Source organism: Lissotriton vulgaris, chromosome 12, assembly GCF_964263255.1.
Source record: "Lissotriton vulgaris chromosome 12, aLisVul1.2, whole genome shotgun sequence".
In the NCBI taxonomy this organism is placed as follows: Eukaryota; Metazoa; Chordata; class Amphibia; order Caudata; family Salamandridae; genus Lissotriton; species Lissotriton vulgaris.
Window position 1 is genome coordinate 147,076,663 of NC_141700.1, and position 25,015 is coordinate 147,101,677.

At 46.1% G+C, this 25,015-nt stretch overlaps 1 protein-coding gene across 1 annotated transcript in view; it reads right to left on the reverse strand.

The window, feature by feature from the left end:
* The window catches only part of LOC147673707 (maestro heat-like repeat-containing protein family member 1), a 95,840-nt gene that overhangs the window by 56,204 nt on the left and 14,621 nt on the right, over positions 1 to 25,015 (reverse strand). Inside the window, exons 4-7 of the mRNA XM_086946407.1 lie at positions 18,737 to 18,859; positions 3,067 to 3,229; positions 1,764 to 1,862; positions 114 to 235 (exon numbers count right to left, since the gene is read on the reverse strand). Coding sequence (XP_086802533.1) covers positions 114 to 235; positions 1,764 to 1,862; positions 3,067 to 3,229; positions 18,737 to 18,859 — 507 coding nt within the window. The remainder of the gene's footprint in view (positions 1 to 113; positions 236 to 1,763; positions 1,863 to 3,066; positions 3,230 to 18,736; positions 18,860 to 25,015) is intronic.

Sequence of the window (25,015 nt, forward strand, 5' to 3'; positions counted from 1 at the left end):
GCAAAGGCAGAGGAAGGGGCAGTCAATGTGTATGCATCAGTTATCTCACAAAACGTAACAGCTCTAAGCCTTCATCCACTGCACTCTGTTCTTTCCCCACTTTACCAACTCACCTCCTGGACACTGGGGATGGTTTCAAGAAGAAATACCTTACAGGTTGAGTAGGCTTCAAAGAAAAGTGTGACTAGAGGAGTGTCTACACTGGAAGCAAACTGGCCTGATAACATCTCAATGACTGCACAAAAACAAAAACATTACAGTTAATTTCAAAGGCTTAAGTGTTGCATTAATCTACATATGTACCACCTTGTCTGGTAGTGCATAGGACATACTGAGCAAAAACAGTGCAATGCGTCTGCTGATAGGAAATTATTTTTAGCAGGTATTAGACTCAATTCACATAGGACTTTTCTGACTCTCATAGATACTGTAAAGGTATCCATTTCGATCATGCATCCTATTGCACTTTTGAAGCATTCTAGACAATATATGATAATAATTCCACATTACTGCAACTCATTGTATTGAACTAAAATGAAGGAAAGGCAGAATATGTGTCAACAGAGTACCTTTTACATTCAATTAGCAACAAAGCAATTTAGTTTGTACAGTTTTGTTGTTTATGAAATAAGAGTGGAGAAATCAGATTTTGGAAAAGTTATTACTGTATGACGATATTTGCCCTCTTGGCAAATGAAAAAAAAGTATGTAAAAATATAAAAGATGATGCATCCGAGCATTCCTTATCAATAATTTTGTGAATCATTTTATGTGGTTAACAAAGAAGTGCTGGTTCAGATATCACCAGAGTAAAAAAGTGGTGTAATGATTTTGCACTATTCTGCTAATCAGGCAGGAAGACACTACACTGGTTTTAATCTCACATCTAAATAAACACTGATTCATTCAATTTCCTATATTAAGCATAGCAAAACGTGTGAAATCACATTGCCCCTTTTTTCTGTCCTAATATTGAAAATGTTTAGTTGGGAGAAAATCTTGCTTCCTGCATTCTCTATTTTTCAAGAGGCAAAAATGGTAAAAATATATTTACTCCATGATTTGCACCAGTCTTCTTTACTTAACACGGTGACTAGTTTGCAATTGTGTGAGCTCTAGGTTGCAACAAGATGTCTGTGCCATTGAAGTGAACAATTACCTCTGGGAAATGATGTACAATTTCTACAGGTTTTAATGCTCCACTTCCTAGGGAGGTAAGTTCACAACATAAGGCCTGATTCAGGCTGTGGCAGATGGGTATCCCGTCACACACGTGATGGGATAGCCCGTCCCTCTTATTACACATACAATAGGATACAACTTGTCCACCAAACTCTAAATCACGCCCTCAGTTTTTTATTACTGAAAAGAATAGGGTGTTTCCCGGAGGTGCACTATACAGATTAGAGATGTGTTCCAGTCGTTATATGGCAACCTTGACACAGTAGCTCAGCATGCCAGTTCAATTGGCAAATATACCAGAAAGTAGTGGAGTTACACATTATGCAGACCAATGTTGCAGTTAAGGTCTGATTTGTGCCACAAATTAAAGTTTAATGCAGATAAGTAATCAGTTGTTGAAAACAATGGGATGAATAGGGACTGTTATTCTCTGCACCAATCAGACATAAGAAATTGCATCTCTTTGCATGAAGAGTGCTCCCAGGAAATGTCACAAAAGTGAACTTAATAAAGGTGTCCTCTCCCCACACTCTCCCAACCATCAAACCGAACCCGACCGCTCCACCAGCGCAGGTGCACACCAAGGCTAAACCAATATTTCTGGTTGATTGTAGAAGCCGTCTTCATTACAGGAACGAACGTTCTGAGCATCAGATCTAGATATGGTTCCATTTCTGGTCCTGTAAGAGAAAATAGGATAAACAATATTAATTAAACTAAAGACTAATACCAACTTAAGATGATGAGCGTGCTGCAAAGGTGGTGTTGGTCATGAAACATATTGTAAAAAAATCTTGATGCATAGCTTTGTATATTTTCCACCCAGCAGAACATAAAACGTAATGCAATAAGCATTAAAGAACGTTTCACATTGTCTTTTCCCAGGATTCACTCGCACCTTTTTATGACGTGATGAAGGAGTTCGGCATTATAGCAAAGTTGCTGCATTTACAGAAATTCTAAATCCTTGTACAAATAAAGGCTTAATAGTTAAGTAGCTGGTTGGTGTAGAGCTGTTTCAGTTTTTAACAGTTTTTCCTCAAGAGACATAATGAAACAAAACCTGTAAGGGACATCTGGTGCTGGTATGTGGTGCTAAAATGTGAATCTACAATGTGAAATTACTATATTTCAACAAATCTAAAATAATATGTATCATTTGAACATAATAACCAAAATAGCAGCAATACATTTGCATCTTTCAAAAGTGGCTGTCAGTGGACCTGTATTTAAGATGCAGCCATTCACTTCTAAGGCCGCTTGCTGGAGTTCCATATTTTGAAGCCTTCTGATGGCATAAGCAATGAGATGCTTGTTTCTTTAATTAGCACTGTACAGAAAGTAATCATTTTAGAGCTTATTTGAATTACCATTATGACATGGGATTGCAACACATAGTGGTGCTGTTGTATTTCCTTCCAATTAATTGTCACTTCCTTAAAAAATTAATCGTTTTAACTATACGGGCTGAAATGGCAAAAGCATGGGCATGGGACTCTATTCTGAATGCCACAATCAGTTTGAAATATATGTGGAAAATAACTTAAATATACCCTGTGGCTTCTTTCCACTTTCAATTTGCATTGTATATGCAATGCTAGTGATTGATCCATTCTCAATCACCACTGTAAAATGCATAAATTCACCATACTGTTATGGGTTTTGTACAAAATGTAGAAATACTTTAAACAAGCAATGGAGTAAGGGAACTGAAAGAACATGTTGCCGCATGCTTCAGAGCCCACTCTGTGTATTTGAGTGTTGTGATGACATGAGCCATAGACAGATAAAACTATTTGCAGACAGACCTAAAATGAATGTAGAATCCGGTAGACTGCCACAGAGCACAGTGTTTGACAACAACATAGCATTTTTTCAAATTACCGTATTGAATTGCCATTTGATGAATGGCCCAAAACACAATCTCCTCTCGAATAGAAGGCACCGTAAACAGATTTACAATCTTAGATGATATTGACTGTGGTATCCACTTGGTAAGTGTAATTTGACACATTAAAGCCATCCTTTCAAGTTCAGGCGCATTCTCCTAAATTTGCAGAAATAGGAAATATTGGTAATTTGAAACATTTGTGACGAACAAGAGGAGGAAAACAAATCCAAAACAAGTATTAAGTACCATGGATCAGGTATAGAGGGAATATTGTGAAACAGGGGATGCCTGAACAAATCAATACCGGCTTGATTATGAGTTTGGCGGATGGGATACGCCGTCACAAACGTGACGGATCTCCTGTCCGCCATATTACATGTTCCAGCCATAGGATATAATGGAATTGTAATAAAGCGGACAGGATATCCCTCACGTTTGTTATGGAGTAAACCTGTCCTCCAAACTCCTAATCAGACCCTAAGACTCAATTATCAATAAGATAGAAGCGGAGCAAATGACAACAATGTAATCACTCCTTGAAATAGACCAAGTAGAACCAGCAGTTGCCAAAACAGATTGAAAATAAGGCTGTAGCCTGAGATTTCTTGACCCCTAGCAGCAAGAATGTTTACAGGATAAAAATGGGTCATAAGAAAATTATAAATATATTGGTACCTCCAATGAATGAATAAATAAGTCCATCAAAATATCAGAAATTCTTGTCTTTTCTTAATTTCACATCAAAAAGGCTTTTCTTTTCTATAAATGCATGTCTTTCTGCACTGCAGAGGTATCCAAAAGTGACTGATACCATTTAGGATGTGCACCAAATGTATTGCTTGGTACAGGCTGAGAGGTGCGAGCTATTCGACCTAGTCGCCTTCTGTATTGGCATGGGTCATATATCATCAGAAATAATTAATTATATTTGGCTATTCTCTAGACCTGGATTACCTTAGTGTTTTCTACTTATAACATATCTGTACTAGTGGTATGAGTTTGTGAAATATTTAACCTCTTTTCAACACAATACTGGCCTTAGAGACTGCAATATCTTTTTGAGCGGAACAAAAGGTAAACTGACTCTAAAAACACTGAATGATTATATTTACAAATATTTTACCTATTTTAAGACTAACACAAATGTATTTTAATTACTCTAATTAGGACCGACTGTCTTAGATAAAAATACATGGAAATACATGATAAAGCACAATGTCAATAAATCAACAGTACTGTAATGGTATAATACATGAACTACATGCTAACAACAATGTGGTGTGTTACGAAATAGGTCTACAGTTGTTTCGTCTCCTTGTATATCTTGATAAAAACATGACCTTGCTAGTGAAGTCCTGAAGTGTCAGAGGCCAGAGAGGGTGCAACAGTGAAAGATGTGTGGCACTTCCAAGCTGCTGTTCTGTTTTGTACTGCCAGCATATCGGAACACATTTGGAGGTGGGTATATTACTTAACTTCATCTTCATGGGGATGACTAGGTTTCTGAGACTCTCCGTAGCACCTCCCAAAGTGTGCCTCGGTAGGTGTGCTACCTTTGCACCGCTTCCCTTAGAGTTAGACATCTTCTGCGATCCAGTTTGCCTTTGCCAGTGCTTAGTAATTTAACAGAAACACCTGGACAAAAGTGTTCCCTCATTTGTATGGGCCCTAACCTCCTAGCAAATGGTCTAATGCATCTTGACACAGTGTGGGGGTGAAATGGGTGCAAGTACAATGCTTGTTACAAAAGGCCCAGCACATGCCTTGGCAGAATCTGCTGCAAAACAAACACCACCTACCTCCTGTGGTTTTTGCCAATCTAGTCCATGATTTTAAATCAGTGCAGCCCCGAACTCTCCTCCCCTTTCTTACTCTCTCTTCTCTCAGTTTCTCACAGACATAAACAACTACACACACAAACCAGTACAGACATGCACACACATTTCTGTGTGTAAATGAGGTACTAAAATAGGAAATTCATTCTACAAAATACAAATCAAGATCTATGAGAGAGCTTTACCCTTTGAATCTATTAGTTTGTTATATACAGATTGACTCTATTTTGTGTTCTCAGCCCTTGCCTACCTGTGGTATGTAAAGAAGAATCCGAGTCTCGGTGTTACAATATTGCTACCTTTGTCAAGATATTTCAGAAGTTCTTTAGGAGTGAAAATATGGAATTTGGGGCCTGATTTTGTATTTGACAGGCAAAGCAGTGTCCTCCAGGGTGTCAGAGGACATTGTGTCCACCACCCCAATGGTATTTGAGTTGTTATGTTTCAAGCTGACCTCTTGCCCAGCGATCATCTCTGTACTTTGAAAGTAACCACTGTCACAACGGTTTCCGTCAAGGTACAAAAGGTTTGGTGGATGGCCATCCTCAGTTTGACAGCCGTTCACCAACTATTTAACTTTTTTTTCAGAAACCCATGAAGCAGCAGTTTCTGAAAAACAAAAGATTCATTACCTCCCAAGGTGTGGAGATCATTATTGTTTTTTCCTGTCCCTCACAGGCAAGTGTTTTTGCAGTGATGGGCAAAAGAAAATGATTCTAGGCTTTGGTCGACTGAGCCATCAAGAAATCCACTGATTGAAAAGTTGTAGTCTGCCCACCTGTAAATAAGGCAGGTGGACAAAAGCTTGGAGGGCAGGGTACTCCGTCATATTTGCAACGGTATAACCTGTACGCCAACCTCTAAATCAGGGGCCTAATGTTTGTTATAGTCTTATTAATACCTTCAGCGCGGCGCGAATTTTCGCGCTGAGCTGAAGGTTCTAATGAGCCAACGAGCTCATGACGGAACGGTTCCGTCATTAGCACAGCTCAACCGATGCTCATGACGGAACCGTTCCGTCATGAGCATCGAAGGGGTTAAAGGCTCTGCAAAATATATAAAGAGGTGAAACAAGACCTACGTTGAAATCCACCGGTTTCTCTCCTAGATATATATTGAGCATCATATTGTTACAAAGAAATATTTACTTTGATGAATGCTCATTTACTTTTTAATTGATCTATGTATTTACAGCTTTCTTTTGCCGTTAGTTGTGAGATAAACCTCTCTTTCTTTTACTGTCAATGTGCAGCAAAAATAGAGTGGATAACATTTGAGATTTTATGATTTTTTCCGTTTGACCAGATTAATGTTTTTCTAATGTATAAGGTGTGTTAGATGTATTCATAATTCAAAAACTCTGAACACAATATGCAAAAAATGTATTTAATAGTTACAAAAATCACAACCAAGTATACCATTATTTTGCAAAAGAATCAGAGATAAAGCAGAACAGTTTTATTGTTGCATTTTTTATGGGTATCGGTGTGGGATGTTGTGTTTATGTTTGAGATAAGCTGTATAGAGTAAAGTTTGTGAGACTTATGATTTGGCGGGTATTGAGAGTGACAGTGGTGGTGCAGGAGTTGTTGGTCAGTGTTAGACCTGTCTGGCTTTTTGGCGAAGTACCTCCTCATTATTATTTATTTTGTCCCCTTTTTGCCCCTCATACCCTTGATAATTTTTTTTGTCTACTGACTTTTTGTAGGTGTTGGCCAGGGGGATAGGTGTTCTTTCTCCCCCTCATAAACTTTTACCTCAGGCCCAGAGGCCTGTTCTGACAGGAAAGTTGGCACCACCTAAAATGGTGGCCACCAACTGCCCTAACTGTCACACACAGAACTTGGCCATAGCCTAGAATAGGGCATTCTAGAACCTCTGGTCCATTCTGGACCACTGAAGGGCAGCCTATATAAGGCGGAATGCGGGGCAGCCATTTTGTCTACCTGTGGAAGTCAGCTGGAGGACAGGCTGTAGCTAAGGGTGGGAAAAGGTTAGATATAGGGTTGACCTCCTGGACTGGGAAGCTGCCTTACTGATCCACCCCACTACTCCCCTTTTGGTTACTTGTCCTGGCCCCACTGTGGAGGGTTCCTGGAGACCCTGGGCGCCTAGCTTGCCCCTTGTCTAAATTATATAGGGGAAGTCTTCAGGAGAAGGAGACTGCAGTGCTGCGGTGCGCAGTCCTCTGCCCAGCAGATCGATTCTAGAGAGACTGTTGTAGAAGGACTCTCCTACGGAAAGGGGCTTATCCTGGTGCCCCCTCCCCTTGCTCTGCTTGTTATCCAAGTTCTGCCCGACTGCTGGAATCGCGCCCCCCTGGTGCCAAAACCCCCGTGTCCCTCCTCCTACCTGTGACAACGAGGGCTGGGGAAGCCGAGGCAGCTGGACCACAAGCTGTTCTGCACCTGGGTCGGCGTGTGAATGCTGAGGGAGCAGAAACGGTCATTCAACTAGCCGTTCTGTTCCTGCATCGGTGTGGGCGAGCGGCATTGCTGTGGAGCTGTAATCGAGGGCTCTGAGGTGAGAAGCGGACTGCGTAAGCCCTTGTCAATTTCGGAGTGGGCGGAGGAGGAGGGCAGCGCCGATCGAACAGCGCGATCTCAGGCGGTGAGACACTCGCCTTTCGCGCATGTCCCATTGAGCTGCCGGGCTCCGTGAGGCGGAGCCGGATCAGAGGAGGCGGAAGCTGGCAGGCGGGTCTGGAAGCTGAGGAGCGCTTCGCGCATGGTCAGGAGAACAGCGCGTCCTCTTCCCGTGTGAGGAGAGTGGAGGAAGAGTGCCGGAAGTCCCACGGCGGCAGCGGCGTCTAGGAGCTTCTCTCCCCTGCTCGAGCGCCACACAGGGAGGCTGGCGTGAGCGGGAGGGGAGGCCTAGGAAGCGTAAACGCAGCGAAGGCATTTAAGTGAAATCTACCTCTCTGGTCGCTAGTGTCACGTAGAGGAGAGCTGGGGGGGCCCCAGAAGCTGGGTATCTCGCCAGCGCGTGGCTCTCTCCTGCTCACTATTTTTCCTTCACCCTCTGGCGCAGCAAGAATACCACCGCCTGGTATATCACAAGTAAGGAGGTGGTTATAGGGGGAAGTGCCTGCTACGAGGGAAACTGGGGTTCTTGCTAGATACCTCACCAGTGAGTACATTGAGACACTGTCCCCAGGAGTACAGGGTCCATAAGGTAGCCCAGGCAGGGCTCAATTAACTGCTGATTTAAGTGGTGCTTAATCAACTGCTTTTAAATAGGTTCAGTAGAAAAACTGTACTGTTACCCATGTAAAGGAAAGTGTTGCTCTGATTGGATTAAAGTGCTGTTCTTGCTAAATTTTAAAAGTGATGACATATGGTAATTAATTGATAACCTGTGCAGCAGTTTAACAGTGTTATTGATATTTATAGAACCAAGTGTAGAGTACAGGCTATATTTTAACTGGCCTTTGGAAGAGTAAGTGTTACATGCCAGACAGGGTTATGGTGTGTGACTAAACATAAAGTACTGTATATACTGAATGCAAAAGTGTGATAAAAGCTCAAGAGTATAGTAACTGCTTTCAAGACAAGTTGATAATTTGCTAGTAATTTAAGTGGTATAATTGCTGATACTAAAGTGACCTGAAATGTTCTAAGTTATTTATATTGTGAGAACAAAGAGAATATTATTTTTATAAAGCAGTACGTATTTTTTCCACATTTTTGGTGTAGTGTTTTCTTTTTGAGTGCTATGGCGTGGAATTACTTTTGGGTGGTCTGCAACCTTTACACTGTGCCTCTGAAATGCTAGTCTTGCCCTAGGCCAGGCTACCCCAGTTCCAACATATTGGTGCCTAGCGGTGGGATACTGACTTGGTTGCAGCTACTCACTAGTAATTTGACGTAATACACCAAACCTACACCAGGAGTTTTCTCCTTGCGGCCCTCCCAATTTGTCTTTTTTGATTTTTCCAAATTTATTCCTGGTGGTGGGTGGAGTTGGCTTTAGGTTGCCCTTGCAACTCTGAAATTTCTGGTGTGTATCTAGGTTTGCCTGACTCACAATGGAGTTCGCTGTGGAAAACCTAGAGGTCTATTCCGTGTCACAATTGAAAATGTTCTGCCAACAAATGGGGGTATTTTTCAAACATGGTGCCAGGAAGGGGGAGCTCCAAACCAGTCTCAGGGCTTGAGTGGAGGCACACCAAGGAAAGAAGGAGGAGGATGAAGAGGCCGACCAGGACACGGTGGGGGAGGTAGAAGAGTTATTCCACACTGAAGGGGAAAACTTACTCCCAGGACCAGTGTCCTACTCCAGAAGGGGCAGTAGCATCTCTGGGGGAAGCCTGACGGAAGCCGAGCTCACCGATAGGAGGGAGAAAAGACAGTTAAGGTGGGAGTTGGCTAAGTTGGAGCAGGAGAAAGAGGAGAGGAGGATGGCCCACGAGTTTAGACTGAAGGAACTGGAGCTCCAAAGTCTGCGACGGGGGTCCTCTCCTAGTAGGAATGGTGGCAGCGAACCAAAGGAGTCAGCCAGGGAGACCAAACCCCATTTACCAAAAGACCTGATAGCGAGCTTTAGTCAGGGGGACGATATAGCAAAGTGGCTGGCTGCTTATGAGGTTTCTCTGAGGGTTCATGGGGTGCAGGAGAAGCACTGGGGGGGGTGGTTTGTACAGGTACATGCCTCCTGCTGGTCGGGACACCTTGCTGGCCCTGGATCCAGAGGAACAAACTAACTACCCCACCATGAAGCTGGCGTTGTTAAGGAAGTTCGGGCTTACCCCAGAAAGGTACCGACAGAAGTTCAGGGGGAGCCACAAGTTGAGCACTCAGAACTGGGTGGACTTCCTTGACTACGCCAGAAAGGCCTTAGAGGGTTGGGTCAAGGGCAGTGAGGTAAAAGATTATGAGGGGCTGTACGATCTATTTTTGAGAGAACACCTCCTCGAGAAATGTTTTCCCGAGCTGCGCCAACACCTGGTGGACAGCAAGCTGACCAATCCCCGGAAGCTTGCAGAGGAGGCGGACATCTGGACCAGTACCCGGGTGTCCTCCAAGGGGACTGGAGGGGAATCTCAAAAAGCCGGACAGGGCGCCCCCCAGAAGAAGGAGGGGGGGGAGAAAAAGAAAGAGTTCTCTAAAGGTCCCCAAAATAACTTCCAAGGGAAGGGAGCAGGTTTCACCCCTAGGGCAAACCCGCCCCGAAACCCTAATCCTGGCCAAAGCCAGCAGCCCAGGGTTCTCCACTGTTTTGAATGTGGTGGTGTTGGACATTATAAGGGGGATGTCAGATGCCCAAAGAGACCACCCCCTCCCACCGGAGGAAAGTCACCGGGAGTAGCTAGTGTAGCGCTCGGGGAAGAGTTGCCCTTAGATAAGGGGGGTGAGTGGGCGGGTGTCACCTTAGTGTCCCTGGGAGAGCGGGAGATGGTGCCAAAGGTCCAGGTGCCCCCAAATACTACAAAGTATGGGCAATGGGTTACCATCAATGGCCAGAGAGGTGAGGCTCTGAGGGATACAGGAGCCAGTATGACTATGGTGAGAAGTCAGCTGGTGTCCCCAGAGCAGGTTGTTCCTAATGTACTCCACCCCGCCGCGATGGCTGACGGCAGAATGGGCCACTATCCAGTGGCTGAGGTTCCCTTTGAGTGGGAGGGGGTTGCAGGTTCACTTCGAGTTGCCGTAAGCCCTGCCGTGCCAGTCGATTGTCTGTTGGGGAATGACATGGAACATAACACTTGGAGAGAGGTGGAATACCGGACGCATTCTGCGATGCTGGGTACACCTGACTGGGCCTGTGTCAGCACACGGTCTGCGACTGCCCGGAGAGGGAGTTCGCCTGGGTTGGAGCCTGGAACAATGGCCCAACCCGCTGCTAAGAAGGGACAGACCCGGAGACAGAGAAAGCCTGCTCCGGCTTCCACACCCCATGAGACAGATCGGCCACCTGCGGTGGTGGACCAGGAGTCCGTGGAGGGGGAAGTAGACTCTCTGGAGGATTTGCCCATCCCTGCGGAGTGGCATGTGGAGGGAGGTCCTACCAGAGAGGAATTCTGTAAGGGGCAGAGGGAGTGCCCCACCCTTGAGGGACTGAGGCGACAGGCTGAAGCCCAAGCAGCAGGTGATGTTACGGGACATTACCATATTTACTGGGAGGATGGACTCCTCTACAGTGAACCCAAGGTACCCTTGCCTGGTTCATCAAGGGCCTTGGTAGTCCTGCAACAGTACCGAGCCTTTCTTTTGGAATTGGCTCATGCCATACCCCTGGCAGGACACTTAGGCCAGGACAAGACCTTTGCACGGCTTGTCCTCCACTTTTACTGGCCTCAGATGAAAGTGGCGTCCAACACTTACTGTAGGACATGTGTAACCTGTCAGGCCAGTGGGAAAACAGGGGTGAAGCTAAAGGCTCCCCTGGAACCACTTCCAGTCGTTAGCACACCCTTTGAGAGGGTAGGCATCGACATTGTAGGGCCTTTGGATCCACCAACAATAGCTGGTCACAGGTTTATCCTGGTTCTGGTGGATCATGCCACACGGTACCCAGAGGCAATACCTCTGAGGACAGTCACTGCACCTGTAGTGGCAAGAGCCCTAATGGGAATCTTTACCCGAGTGGGATTTCCCAAGGAAGTTGTGTCCGACAGGGGGACCAACTTCATGTCAGCTTACATGCGGGCAATGTGGAAGGAGTGTGGAGTGACCTACCGGTTCACCACTCCTTATCACCCCCAGTCGAATGGACTGGTTGAGAGGTTTAATAAGACCTTGAAGGGCATGATCAGAAGTCTGCCCGAGAGCCTGCGGAGGAAATGGGATGTCCTCCTACCCTGTTTACTCTTTTCCTACAGGGAAGTGCCCCAGAAGGGAGTGGGCTTCAGCCCCTTTGAGCTTCTGTATGGGCACCCTGTACGCGGTCCTCTCAGCCTGGTGAAGGATGGTTGGGAGAAGTCTCCCAGGAAACCCCCCCAGGATGTGGTGAGCTACATGCTGGCCTTCAGGAGCCAAATGGCAAAGTTGTGGAAGCAAGCTTCTGACAACTTGGAGGCCAGCCAGGCAGTCATGAAGGAGTGGTATGACCACAATGCTCACCAGGTGGAATTGGAGCCTGGACAGAAAGTGTGGGTGATGGAGCCTGGAGAGCTTAGCGCCCTCCAGGATCGCTGGACAGGCCCCTTTGAGGTGTTGGAGAAGAAGGGTAAGGCCACATACCTGGTGGACCGTAAGACCCCTCGACAGCCCCTACGGGTGCTGCATGCCAACCGACTCAAGCCCCACCATGAGAGGCCCGAAGTCATGTTGATGATGGTGACTGACGGGGAAGAGGAAGCGGAAAGCGAACCTCTCCCAGATCTCTTCTCGTCCCAAGAGAAGGATGGGTCAGTGGAGGGAGTGATTCTGTCTCCTACTCTAACTCCTGAGCAACGGGAGGACTGCCGCCAGATCCTGGAGCAGTACTCTTCATTGTTCTCCCTTGTCCCGGGAAGGACCCACCTGTGTACCCATGACGTGGACACAGGAGACAGCCCACCAGTGAAGTCCAAGACCTACCGGCTGTCTGACAAGGTGAAGGCTAGCATCCATGGAGAGGTTGCCAAGATGCTAGAGCTGGGAGTAATTGAACCTTCCAACAGCCCTTGGTCCAGTCCGGTGGTGCTCGTGCCAAAAGCCGCACCACCAGGCACCACACCTGAACTGAGGTTCTGTGTGGATTACCGAGGACTGAATTCAGTGACAAGGACTGATGCTCATCCGATCCCTAGGGCGGATGAATTGATTGACCGGCTAGGAGCTGCCCAATATCTGAGTACCTTTGACCTCACTTCAGGGTACTGGCAGATCTCCTTGACAGATGGAGCAAGGGAAAGGTCAGCCTTCTCCACGCCTGAGGGACACTACCAGTTCTGTGTGATGCCCTTTGGGCTCAAGAACGCCCCTGCCACATTTCAGCGGCTGGTGAACCAGGTCCTCTCTGGAATGGAGAGTTTCTCTGCTGCTTACTTGGATGACATTGCTGTATTCAGTAGCAGTTGGGAGGACCATCTGCAACATTTGCAAGCCGTTCTCCAGGCCCTGAGACAAGCTGGATTGACCATCAAAGCCAGCAAATGCCAGATTGGGCAGGGGTCGGTTGTGTACCCTGGACACTTGGTGGGTAGGGGGACTGTGCAGCCCCTGCAGGCGAAGATTGAGGCAATCATGGCCTGGGAACCCCCCAAGACACAGACTGAGGTCCGAGCTTTCCTGGGCCTCACAGGCTACTACCGTCGCTTTGTGAAGGGGTATGGCACTATTGTAGCGCCCCTCACAGAGCTCACCTCCAAGAAACAACCTCGACGGGTAGTTTGGACGGGAGCTTGTCAGCAAGCTTTCGAGAAGTTGAAACAGGCAATGTGTGCGGCACCGGTCCTGAAGGCCCCAGACTTCTCCAAGGAGTTCATTGTCCAAACAGATGCATCAGAACATGGCATTGGGGCTGTGTTATCGCAACTCAATGAAGAGGGCCTGGATCAACCTGTAGTCTTCTTATCCAGGAGACTGCTTCCCCGGGAACAGAAGTGGAGTGCCATTGAGAGGGAAGCTTTTGCGGTGGTGTGGGCTCTGAAGAAGCTGCGGCCATACCTCTTTGGCTCGCACTTCCTGGTTCAGACTGACCACCGACCCCTTCGTTGGCTGATGCAAATGAAGGGGGAAAATCCCAAGTTGTTGAGGTGGTCCCTCTCCCTACAGGGAATGGACTTCCGGGTGGAACATCGGCCCGGAGTGGACCACGCCAATGCAGACGGTCTCTCCAGGTATTTCCGCCTTAGTGATGAGGACTCCCAAGGGGTTGGGTAGTTCTCCCCACTTTCAGCTGGGGGGGACGCGTGTTAGACCTGTCTGGCTTTTTGGGGAAGTCCCTCCTCATTATTATTTATTTTGTCCCCTTTTTGCCCCTCATACCCTTGATAATTTTTTTTGTCTACTGACTTTTTGTAGGTGTTGGCCAGGGGGATAGGTGTTCTTTCTCCCCCTCATAAACTTTTACCTCAGGCCCAGAGGCCTGTTCTGACAGGAAAGTTGGCACCACCTAAAATGGTGGCCACCAACTGCCCTAACTGTCACACACAGAACTTGGCCATAGCCTAGAATAGGGCATTCTAGAACCTTCTGGTCCATTCTGGACCACTGAAGGGCAGCCTATATAAGGCGGAATGCAGGGCAGCCATTTTGTCTACCTGTGGAAGTCAGCTGGAGGGCAGGCTGTAGCTAAGGGTGGGAAAAGGTTAGATATAGGGTTGACCTCCTGGACTGGGAAGCTGCCTTACTGATCCACCCCACTACTCCCCTTTTGGTTACTTGTCCTGGCCCCGCTGTGGAGGGTTCCTGGAGACCCTGGGCGCCTAGCTTGCCCCTTGTCTAAATTATATAGGGGAAGTCTTCAGGAGAAGGAGACTGCAGTGCTGCGGTGCGCAGTCCTCTGCCCAGCAGATCGATTCTAGAGAGACTGTTGTAGAAGGACTCTCCTACGGAAAGGGGCTTATCCTGGTGCCCCCTCCCCTTGCTCTGCTTGTTATCCAAGTGCTGCCCGACTGCTGGAATCGCGCCCCCCCTGGTGCCAAAACCCCCTGTGTCCCTCCTCCTACCTGTGACAACGAGGGCTGGGGAAGCCGAGGCAGCGGGACCACAAGCTGTTCTGCACCTGGGTCGGCGTGTGAATGCTGAGGGAGCAGAAACGGTCATTCAACTAGCCGTTCTGTTCCTGCATCGGTGTGGGCGAGCGGCATTGCTGTGGAGCTGTAATCGAGGGCTCTGAGGTGAGAAGCGGACTGCGTAAGCCCTTGTCAATTTCGGAGTGAGCGGAGGAGGAGGGCAGCGCCGATCGAACAGCGCGATCTCAGGCGGTGAGACACTCGCCTTTCGCGCATGTCCCATTGAGCTGCCGGGCTCCGTGAGGCGGAGCCGGATCAGAGGAGGCGGAAGCTGGCAGGCGGGTCATGAGAACAGCGCGTCGTCTTCCCGTGTGAGGAGAGCGGAGGAAGAGTGCCGGAAGTCCCACGGCGGCAGCGGCGTCTAGGAGCTTCTCTCCCCTGCTCGAGCGCCACACAGGGAGGCTGGCGTGAGCGGGAGGGGAGGCCTAGGAAGCGTAAACGCGGCGAAGGCATTTAAGTGAAATCTACCTCTCTGGTCGCTAGTGTCACGTAGAGGAGAGCTGGGGGGGCCCCAGAAGCTGGGTATCTCGCCAGCGCGTGGCTCTCTCCTGCTCACTATTTTTCCTTCACCCTCTGGCGCAGCAAGAATACCACCGCCTGGTATATCACAAGTAAGGAGGTGGTTATAGGGGGAAGTGCCTGCTACGAGGGAAACTGGGGTTCTTGCTAGATACCTCACCAGTGAGTACATTGAGACACTGTCCCCAGGAGTACAGGGTCCATAAGGTAGCCCAGGCAGGGCTCAATTAACTGCTGATTTAAGTGGTGCTTAATCAACTGCTTTTAAATAGGTTCAGTAGAAAAACTGTACTGTTACCCGTGTAAAGGAAAGTGTTGCTCTGATTGGATTAAAGTGCTGTTCTTGCTAAATTTTAAAAGTGATGACATATGGTAATTAATTGATAACCTGTGCAGCAGTTTAACAGTGTTATTGATATTTATAGAACCAAGTGTAGAGTACAGGCTATATTTTAACTGGCCTTTGGAAGAGTAAGTGTTACATGCCAGACAGGGTTATGGTGTGTGACTAAACATAAAGTACTGTATATATACTGAATGCAAAAGTGTGATAAAAGCTCAAGAGTATAGTAACTGCTTTCAAGACAAGTTGATAATTTGCTAGTAATTTAAGTGGTATAATTGCTGATACTAAAGTGACCTGAAATGTTCTAAGTTATTTATATTGTGAGAACAAAGAGAATATTATTTTTATAAAGCAGTATGTATTTTTTCCACATTTTTGGTGTAGTGTTTTCTTTTTGAGTGCTATTGCGTGGAATTACTTTTGGGTGGTCTGCAACCTTTACACTGTGCCTCTGAAATGCTAGTCTTGCCCTAGGCCAGGCTACCCCAGTTCCAACAGTCAGTATGTAGGTATAAATTATAGGATGTCTGATCTGGGGGTTAGAATTTAGCACGAGGCAGTTGATTTATTTGAGGGTAACATCGGAAGGGCTCTGCATTCAACCAGGAGTAACCTTGACTTCTGGGCCTCCCTGCCTTTGTCGGTTGCGGGGCGTGTGGCATTATTAAAAATGATAACCCTCCCCCGTTTACTTTATTACTTTGTTACCCTGCCGATTTGGATACCTGTAAAGTGCTTTGCCCAATTCAACTCCATGGTTTCGAGCTTCCTGTGGGGAACGGGACGAAGAAGAGTGTCTCTGCCGACCATGATGCGCCCGCGTCGGGAGGAAGGCTTTGCAGTGCCGGATTTTGAGGCCTACTACAATGCGGCCCAGTTCCAATGGTTCGCACAACGGCTGGCAGGGAAGCTGTGAATGGAGACAAACCAGAGAAGAAGGGACCTAGAGCTTCGTCACTTGAGTCGGATTTTGCTACAGCTCACGATGCGGGAACATGAGGTATCCAGGGATCTATGGGTCCTGAGGCAATGTTGGTATGGGGCTATACGACGCAATAAAGGGAGCCCGGCATATGCCCCTGAGATCCCGGTGTGGTTCTGTGAGGAGCTCCCCCATGGAGGAGATTGACAGCGGCTACATGACTGGGAGGAATCGGGGATCTCCTCCGTTGGAGATCTGTATGAAGATGGTGCACTTTTACCATTTCAAGACCTCAGTTGATTCAATAACTCTGACGGACACCCTCCTTAAATGCACACAATTGCTTAATACCCATGGTGATTTGGATCAGGAGTATGCGAACATTATGCAAAATCTTAGCCAGGCCATCGATCAGATAGCACCCAAAAGGAAACATAAGATCAACAGAGAAGTTAATGGGGCCCCCTGGTTCAACTCTTCTCTGAGGGAATGTAAAAGAAAGCTCCGCCATTTAGAGAGATGCTGGAGGAAAACAAACGATCATATAGAACGGGACCATTATAAAGCATCTCTTAAGCTTTATACAAAGTGCATTCTGTTAGCCAAAGCGGAATACTATGAATCCTGAATTAACAACGCAGAAAATACACAGAAAGAAACTTTTAAAATTTTCACAGAGCTAAGCAAGAAAGCAAGAAAATCAGAAACACCAATAGACTGTAACACCCTCCAACACTACTTCCTCGACAAAGTGAAAACTATACTCTCTGACATTAATAATACCTCCAGCAGTTGCTCCTTAATGCTGCACTCTCAAATCCCCCCCTCAGAAAATACCATCTCTAAGTTTCCCCAAATAGACACAACAGCTCTTGGGCAGCTTATGAGTCTCCTTCGTTAGTGAATCTAGACTGAGTGACTCTGTCCCATTAAGAGCCCCAGCCAAGCCAACCGAGTCATTTTTACTTCTAACCGCAATGTTATTATCATTACAAAGCTTCTGTGGTACAACTGGTTCAGTATCTTGGCAACCCAGTTCAAGGGGTTCACCCCACTGTTGTTCACTCCTGCAGGATTGCGCCCATCCTTTTTACCAGCGCCGTTAGCCAGATCCATATTGCTGCCAGATATTAAATTGTCCACTGCAACAGCGCCATACAGAGAAATCTGCTGAGCACCTGAACTCTCCTTCATGATGACCGGGGGGACCAACAACAGCTTCAACACCCAATGTTCCTAGGAGCTTGTCTGTTTGGGGATTCGGAATACCCTGAACACCCGTTTTCCCACTCTTCCCACCTTTGCCTTGTGAGAACATTTGCGGGATAGTGAATTTTGCAGGACTGACCATGCCTGTAGAGTTACCACGGGCACAGCTCTCGCCTTTATTTTTTTTACCATTGAGATTAGAGGCTTTCTTACGGCTCAGCTGCTCCGCGGTTTTCCCTATCGTTCCGGAGACAGTTCCAACGGCTGCCACTGTAGCAGCAGCGGTAGCACCATCAGCCAGGGCTTGGGCTTTCCCTCTAGCTCCTTTAGGCGGCATTATCAGTGTTCTGCGATATCCTGTTCTCGACTCTCCAGTAGTTTTGCCTGCAACAGTTGCTGCTTCTCGGCTCAGCGTCTACGCCCGGCCCCTTGCGGCTACAATGTATCCAAATCGGATTTTGCTGAGATAATGAAAAATAGCTGTCGCAGCAAACCTGAACATGCCAATAGTACCAGGACTGAGCTACGCACACCTCGGTACGTGCTCAGACCCACTTTCACCCTCTCGTCCTCTCACTATCCACAGTACATCTTCCTCACGGGTGAAGGAGTACAGGAGATACCAGCTCACACGACTGAGCTGGCGGCCGCCATCTTGCCTCTGTCAAATGATATTCTATATGTAATATTCTGATATATAGTTCTGTTGATTTCTACATTCCCACCCACTGTAAAACTAAGACAGTGTTCTCGTTATAAGAGCTGCTATATTTCTTGTAGCTCCCATGATATCCCCCATCCAACAAAATCCCTTCTATTTCCTTTGGGTAACTGATTAGACTTTTTCATGTCAGTAATATCTTGTTTTTTTTGTGCTCCATTGCGTCTCCCATGCACTACGTCTGCCAGGCTCTCTACTCACATCCATTGTGGCGACAATTTAATCATCCTGTGCAAAATCTTTCAGATACTTTGAGAGAGCCATCTTTATAAGCCTGTTAACCATTCAATTGCAACACTGCTAGTTTCCATACCGGCTGCAGACCATGATGGAACTATCTGGAATACCTGACTGAATGATCAGAAGTAATTCTGCTTTGCCCTGAAGGTTCTGAGGTTTTCCAAGACTGAATGAACGATCACCATCTGTCGGTGGGAACCTGTTGCTTACCGAGTCCGTCAAGATGCTATCCAGAGTGTCAGCAGTCACCAACATGTTGCTCATTGTCACCTCCCTTTGAGTGATGGTAGTATACATACAATGTACAATGGCTAGTTCCTTCAAGGGTGTTAACTGGAAGAAAAAGTACATTTCATACATGTGATTAACAGAGTCAATCAGGAACTTATTCACAAACTGCAACATACTGCAAAATGCTTATCCCCAAAACCTTTGTATGAAGACCTCTGCCTCCACCTCTCTTATCTTTACTACGAGATCTTAGCCCTACACATACAACTATAATTTTGTACTACCCGTGGGAGGGATGGGAGTGAGTGGCTGGAAAACAAGTAATAGTTATTACTAAATGGGAGAGCTTTAGGTAAAGGTAGATTGGGTATATATATTCATTAAAAACCAAAGGTTATAGGGAGGTTACAGTTAGGTTTAGATTTTCCACACTCAAAACCATAGAAATTCAGCAGTTATAGCTAGAGTTATCTCAAGTAACTATAACTTGTGCCTAAGTTAATTATAACTCAACCCCACCATGAACTGTTATCTCATCAACAATTTGACAGCAAAAGTTGCACTGATATTATCAATAATATCGGAGAAGATGTCACGAGTGAAGTAAAATGTGAGGTGCATGGTGACCTTGCGAGTTATAGTTGCCTTAGGGCACAAGGTATAGTTACTCCCCATTAGTAACAGGGCCGGGCCATGGGGTCCCTAGGGCTTGAATCAGCCCGGGGAGGGGGTCTGCGTGCCCACTCGCCCTTCTACCTATATCTGTACCCTAGAAGATGGGGTCCGAGGCTGAAAACGGTACGGGGCCTATGTGCTGCCCTCTCAATATTTTATAGAGCTGGGCCCCGGGAAATGGGGACATCAGGGTTGGCTCATCCTTGGGAAGTGGGCCACGTACGCCCCTGACCTATATGCATATGCAAAAATTACTGTGCCCTCAAGTAATACAACTGGTGCTATGTAAAGCGCTTTGATACCTGATTCGGGCCAGGTTCGCACTATATAAAACTCTGTAAAAAAACAAAAAACATGGGACCTTACCCGCCCAGGGAATTAAAGAAAACAAGCACAGGAGACTGTACTTGTTTATTTTTTTGGGATTTGGCCACAGATCCTCTGGAAAATCAGAGAACAATTTAAATCTAAACATTTTTGCCAAGACACGGTTACCTGGGGCCCCCCGCAACCAGTCCTAGGGGGTCAGAGTATTCCTACCCCGCCCCATTGCATTTTTTTCCCATTTTGTTTGTGAGTTTGGCCAAGTCCTGAGTCCCAAAATGTCTACCACTACTTTCTAGTAGAAGTGTTGGCAGCCAATCAGATCTCACTATGAGAACTGTCGGATCTGCAGACCCTCTACGTCTCTATATATACATATATATTTGTTTTACTTAAAAACTACTGAACAGATTTAAACCAAATTCCGAGAGCATGCTTTCTGCCAAATTTGGTGTAATTCCATTCAGCAGTTCGGGCTATAGTCAGGTTCAAAATTCCTATGGGAAATTACATGAGGAAAAGTTGTTTTGGGTCCTCCTACCTAATGGCTACTGCCAGTAGGTGATTTAAAAATATATGTAAATAAACAAACAACGGATCCCTATACTCTCAGTCCTTTTTGCAATGGTTGTCTCTTCAGATTTCAAGCCGTGCAGTGTCTCTGGCCATTTTTTGTTGCTCAAGTGAATATGGAGAGTGGATAGATCTATGGATAGATCTATTATTCACTATAAAAACAAAGGGTACAGGAACGTTATAGTTAGGCTCAGATTCCACTTATACAAAATCTGATCTAACTATAACTTACGGGCCCGCAGTGCACTGTTTATTACCTCACATATTACATCACTCATGACATGGTCAGTGACATCACTGAGGACATCACTAATGACATTATCCACAGAACTACTCACACACCCTCTCACACTCCTATATAACCTCTCATGCACCCACTCACACCCCCACACAATCACTCACAGACCCATACAAGTACTCACACAACCACTTACTCATCAATAAAGCCACTCACACGCCCACTTATAGTGAAGATTCGTCAAACTACGCCAAATATATAAACAAGTTACAAAACCCTTTTCCTATGGAAACATGGTCCAATTGTCCAAACTACAACTACCTACTGGCATCTGCCAGTAGGTAACATGGCATACATCTATATATACATATTGTCAGCATACAAACATTTATTCGGCTATAATCACAACCGTACAAGAACATAAAATCATATGTTTCTAAAATGGTAAAAACTAGTAGGCTTAACATTTTTTAAAGAAATACGGATGTGTCAACAGTAACAATACATTATATAATCTCATGCATCACATCAAGGTCAATCAGGTCTAGATTGTCTTGATCTCAAAGCAGCATGTAGAAAGCATGAAACAGCAAAAAGATAATGCTTGATCATCAGGAGCTGCAGATACATAAGTGCCAGGTATCCTTGTGAGAAGTTCAGAACTTTCAGTAACGGGAAAAGGAACTGCTTCCTAGGCAAGCTCAAATATTTGCACAACAATATGTAGGGTAGCCTGTGGAGACATATTGTTGCATCCACAGGACCCTAAGTGCCTAAAGAGACTGACCACTAGATGTGGCCAAAAGATGATGCAGCACGTTAACCTTGAATCGTACCAACAGAAATCTATCCCTTTCATTAGATAGGAGAGAAAGGAAAGCTCCATACCCTGAACTGTTTTTAAAAATAAACGCCCCTATAAAAAAGCGTTTCAATAGCTCTTGGTGTTCATGTTGTAATAAGGGACTTTTGAGAAACAAGTCTCTCCGTCTTTTGAGTTCCAGGGGGTACGGGGAGAAATAATTGCAGTATATGTACATCCAACCCATGCTGGTAAAAGCTGCCTTCATATAAGCAATCCAAGGGATTTGATGCATGTTGTCAAGGGTCAGACAATCAGACAAAATCAGTCTATTTATTTGGCATCCCTCCCCAGTCTATATCTTGATCCAGCACAGCAAGGGTCTGAGAGCAACAAGGTCACCAATGTATCTAAAACACAGTTCCTGACTAACAAAAAAAGCTGGGCTACTTTGTGGACCCGCAGAATACACCTTAAAATGTATTTTCTGTGAGTTCAATTTTATCGACCGTCATGTAACCCCATACATCACTGTCATATAGCTCCTTGGAGATGCACTTGGACTTAAAATAGTTAACTAGAGGGTCCAGTCACCATGAGCCCAACCTCTCTGCAACGCTAGCTACAGTCCCCGTGGTCTTGACCAAATCACAAGTCTTACCCTCAACTAGGGGTTTAAAACTCATATTAGCATCAAATAGCACCAGCAGGTAAGAGAAAGCTGGGACCTTACCCAGGGTATGACTCCCCACTTTGAAGGTTTTGAAACTGGTGGAAATTCAGCGATGTTAAGAACTCTCTCCGCAAGTTGGGCTTTAAATATGATATGCTCTACCCTGCCTGTCTATGAGTTAAGGTCAATGGGAAGCCTCGCTCCTGTGACAACCCAGCAGAGGCAAACGACTTTTGCAAACACTTTGCTTTCAAGTCCTCCTCTTCTAGACAGAACATGCTACAAAGTACTGGATCACCGACTCCTGCTCCTTAGTCCCCTTAGAGCTGATATGGCCTGCAGTATTTGGATTCTCCCTCAAAATAGGGACTACTTCTGCATAACACCTGTGGATTGCCTCAGACAGTATGCTTTGCTCATCATTGCCTTCTCATTACTTTTTCCATACAAATGCTGTTTATATGTAGTTGATTCTTCCTTTCTGTTTCAGCTAGTCCTCTAGGAACGGGCCACACCAAGCAAACACGTCAACTCTCCCCCATGGAGAACACTGCAGTAGCCTCATTGGGATTGTTTAGTTCTTTGTTTCTCCTTTTCGGGACTTTATGGGATGTTTTCCTATATAGTGGGGGTGGGAGGGGGGATAGGTGTGGGCCCTTTCTGCTTTTTTTCCATTCAGTTTTGTATTTGTTTGTTACAACAGGTACACTATATGCCAGTTTATAACATGGCGCTGTTCTTTTCACACCTGTTTACTCTATGCCATCTCAGAAAGGGCCTGGAGAGGTGATAGACATTACTTCCCTTACATGAAAGATATGTGGCATCAATAATCCACGTAAAGGAAAAAAGTCCTCTCATATCTGTTGCGACATAGCCTTCCTTCAGGAAACACGTCTCTTACCCAATGGCGCCTAATCATAGGTGACTACTTGGGGCCCCACGCTATTTCTCCTGTCACGGCTCCTATTCCTGTGGATTCTGCCCCCTGATGCATAAAAGCAGCCCCTATTCCCTCCATAAATGTCACTCAGACCCAAATGGATGCTATTTAATCCTACAAGGCAGCCTCACTGACAAACGAGTTCTATTAGTCAACATATACGCCCCGAACACTGAGTATCCAAAATTCTTTCAGGAGTTTTATGCCCATATGGGACATGCAGATGCCAGCTTTGCTCTTCTGAATGGGGATTTCAACATCGTACATACTCTAGCATTGACTCTAGTACCCAGCTGAGTAGTTATCCCCAATCATGGGAAGCACTCCACCTTATATTGCAGACGCTTATGCTCTACAGGATATCTGATGTGGTCAACAGCCATCCACACCTGGTTATACCTTTCACTCTGCCCCACATGATATTTTGATATGGCTAATTTATTGGTTCTTGTCTGCTAATGTTTCACTCTGGACTACAAAGGTAAAACTTCTACCGCAAACTCTATCAGATCATAGCCCTGCTCTCTTAACCCTACAGGTCCCCTATGGATGTAGGTCAGAGCGCACCTTGAGTATCCATCACTAAGCTCTACATGATCCTGTCTTCTGTAGCGAACTCCTTCATTCCATCGTCCACTACTTCGCAATTAATTCAGGCATGGTCTCCACACAGACAACCCTCAGGAAGGCCTTTAAAGCATATATCCGTGGGGTGTGCATATCCAAGCATCTGAGTATCCTATGAGATATCCACTCCCAACCGCAATGCTTTTAAACCTCCAAGGTATAGACTTAAGTGCCTCCTAAGGCGGCGGCCTCCAACTCCATTGACGTTTAGTATTGTTGACTGAATTTCGCGATCTGGATGATAGGGAAATCGCATATCTAGGGAAACACACTAGGGCTCCGTGCTATGGTGAGGGGGCGCACCCGACTGCACTCTTGTGCGGATAATCCACCCTAATCGCCTAGGTAGTTATGTCAGTGAATTGTGCACCGTCTCTGAGTCCTCTGTTTTTGCTGGTGAAGATGTTCTGGCAGAGTCCCAATACTATTATGAACTCCTTTATACATCCTGCATGCCTGACAATGCACCAGAGATCCCATCATACTTGGTGGAGATCGCCATAGGTCTGGCCCACTGATGGCCAATGACAATTTTTTAGCAAGATAATTTTTTGCGAGGAGGTCACCCAGGTGATCGACTCTTTAGACAGGTCCAATGGCCCTGGCCTTGATGGCCTTATGAGAGCTTTCTATAAAGCTTTCAAACGACAAGTCAACTACATCTCTTTGCAGTGGTCAACAGGATCTCCTGCCAAACACCTGCTGTAGTTACCCTATTGGATCCCGAAAAGGCGTTTGACCCCTTGGAGTGGCCCTTCTTGAAAGAAGCTCTGATCAAACTGGGAATCCCCACCGCACTCATCTCCTTGGTCATGCTCTTATATCCTAATCCTGTGGCACGCATGGGAGTCAATGGCTTAGGCATGGGCGGAAAATCCGTTCCGCTCGCGGATTTTGCGGATTTTCGGGAAATCCGCAATCCGCGAGATTTGCGAATTTCCCGCAAAATCCGCAAATCCGCGAGCAGCGGATTTTGCTCGCACTGCTCGCACTGTTCGCGTGAGTTCGCGCCCCGCGAATAAGTGCAAAATTGCAGAAATACGATCTTAGCAAAACTGAAAGTAACTACTTACCAGGTTCAAAAGTTCAGGCACATCATTAGTAGCCATTTCCTGTAGTGCTTCCTGAGGGGCCCCTCCAGAGTTCAGTTGCCAGTTGAAACTATTATGTGACCCTGCTCTGAACCTCAGAATAGTTACACATATGCCACAAAGGTCCTGAATTACAGCTAAGGGAGACAAGCAGGAGCCAGGCTGGAAGTTAAAATCCATTAATCAGCCCCTAATTCATTATTGTCAGTTGGGGCAGGGCAGGTGTTGTAACTAATTTTGCAACAATGAAAGCACTTAGCAAGTGCAAAAGATCACTAATCAGGGCGCACTAATGAAGCAGGTGCCAGC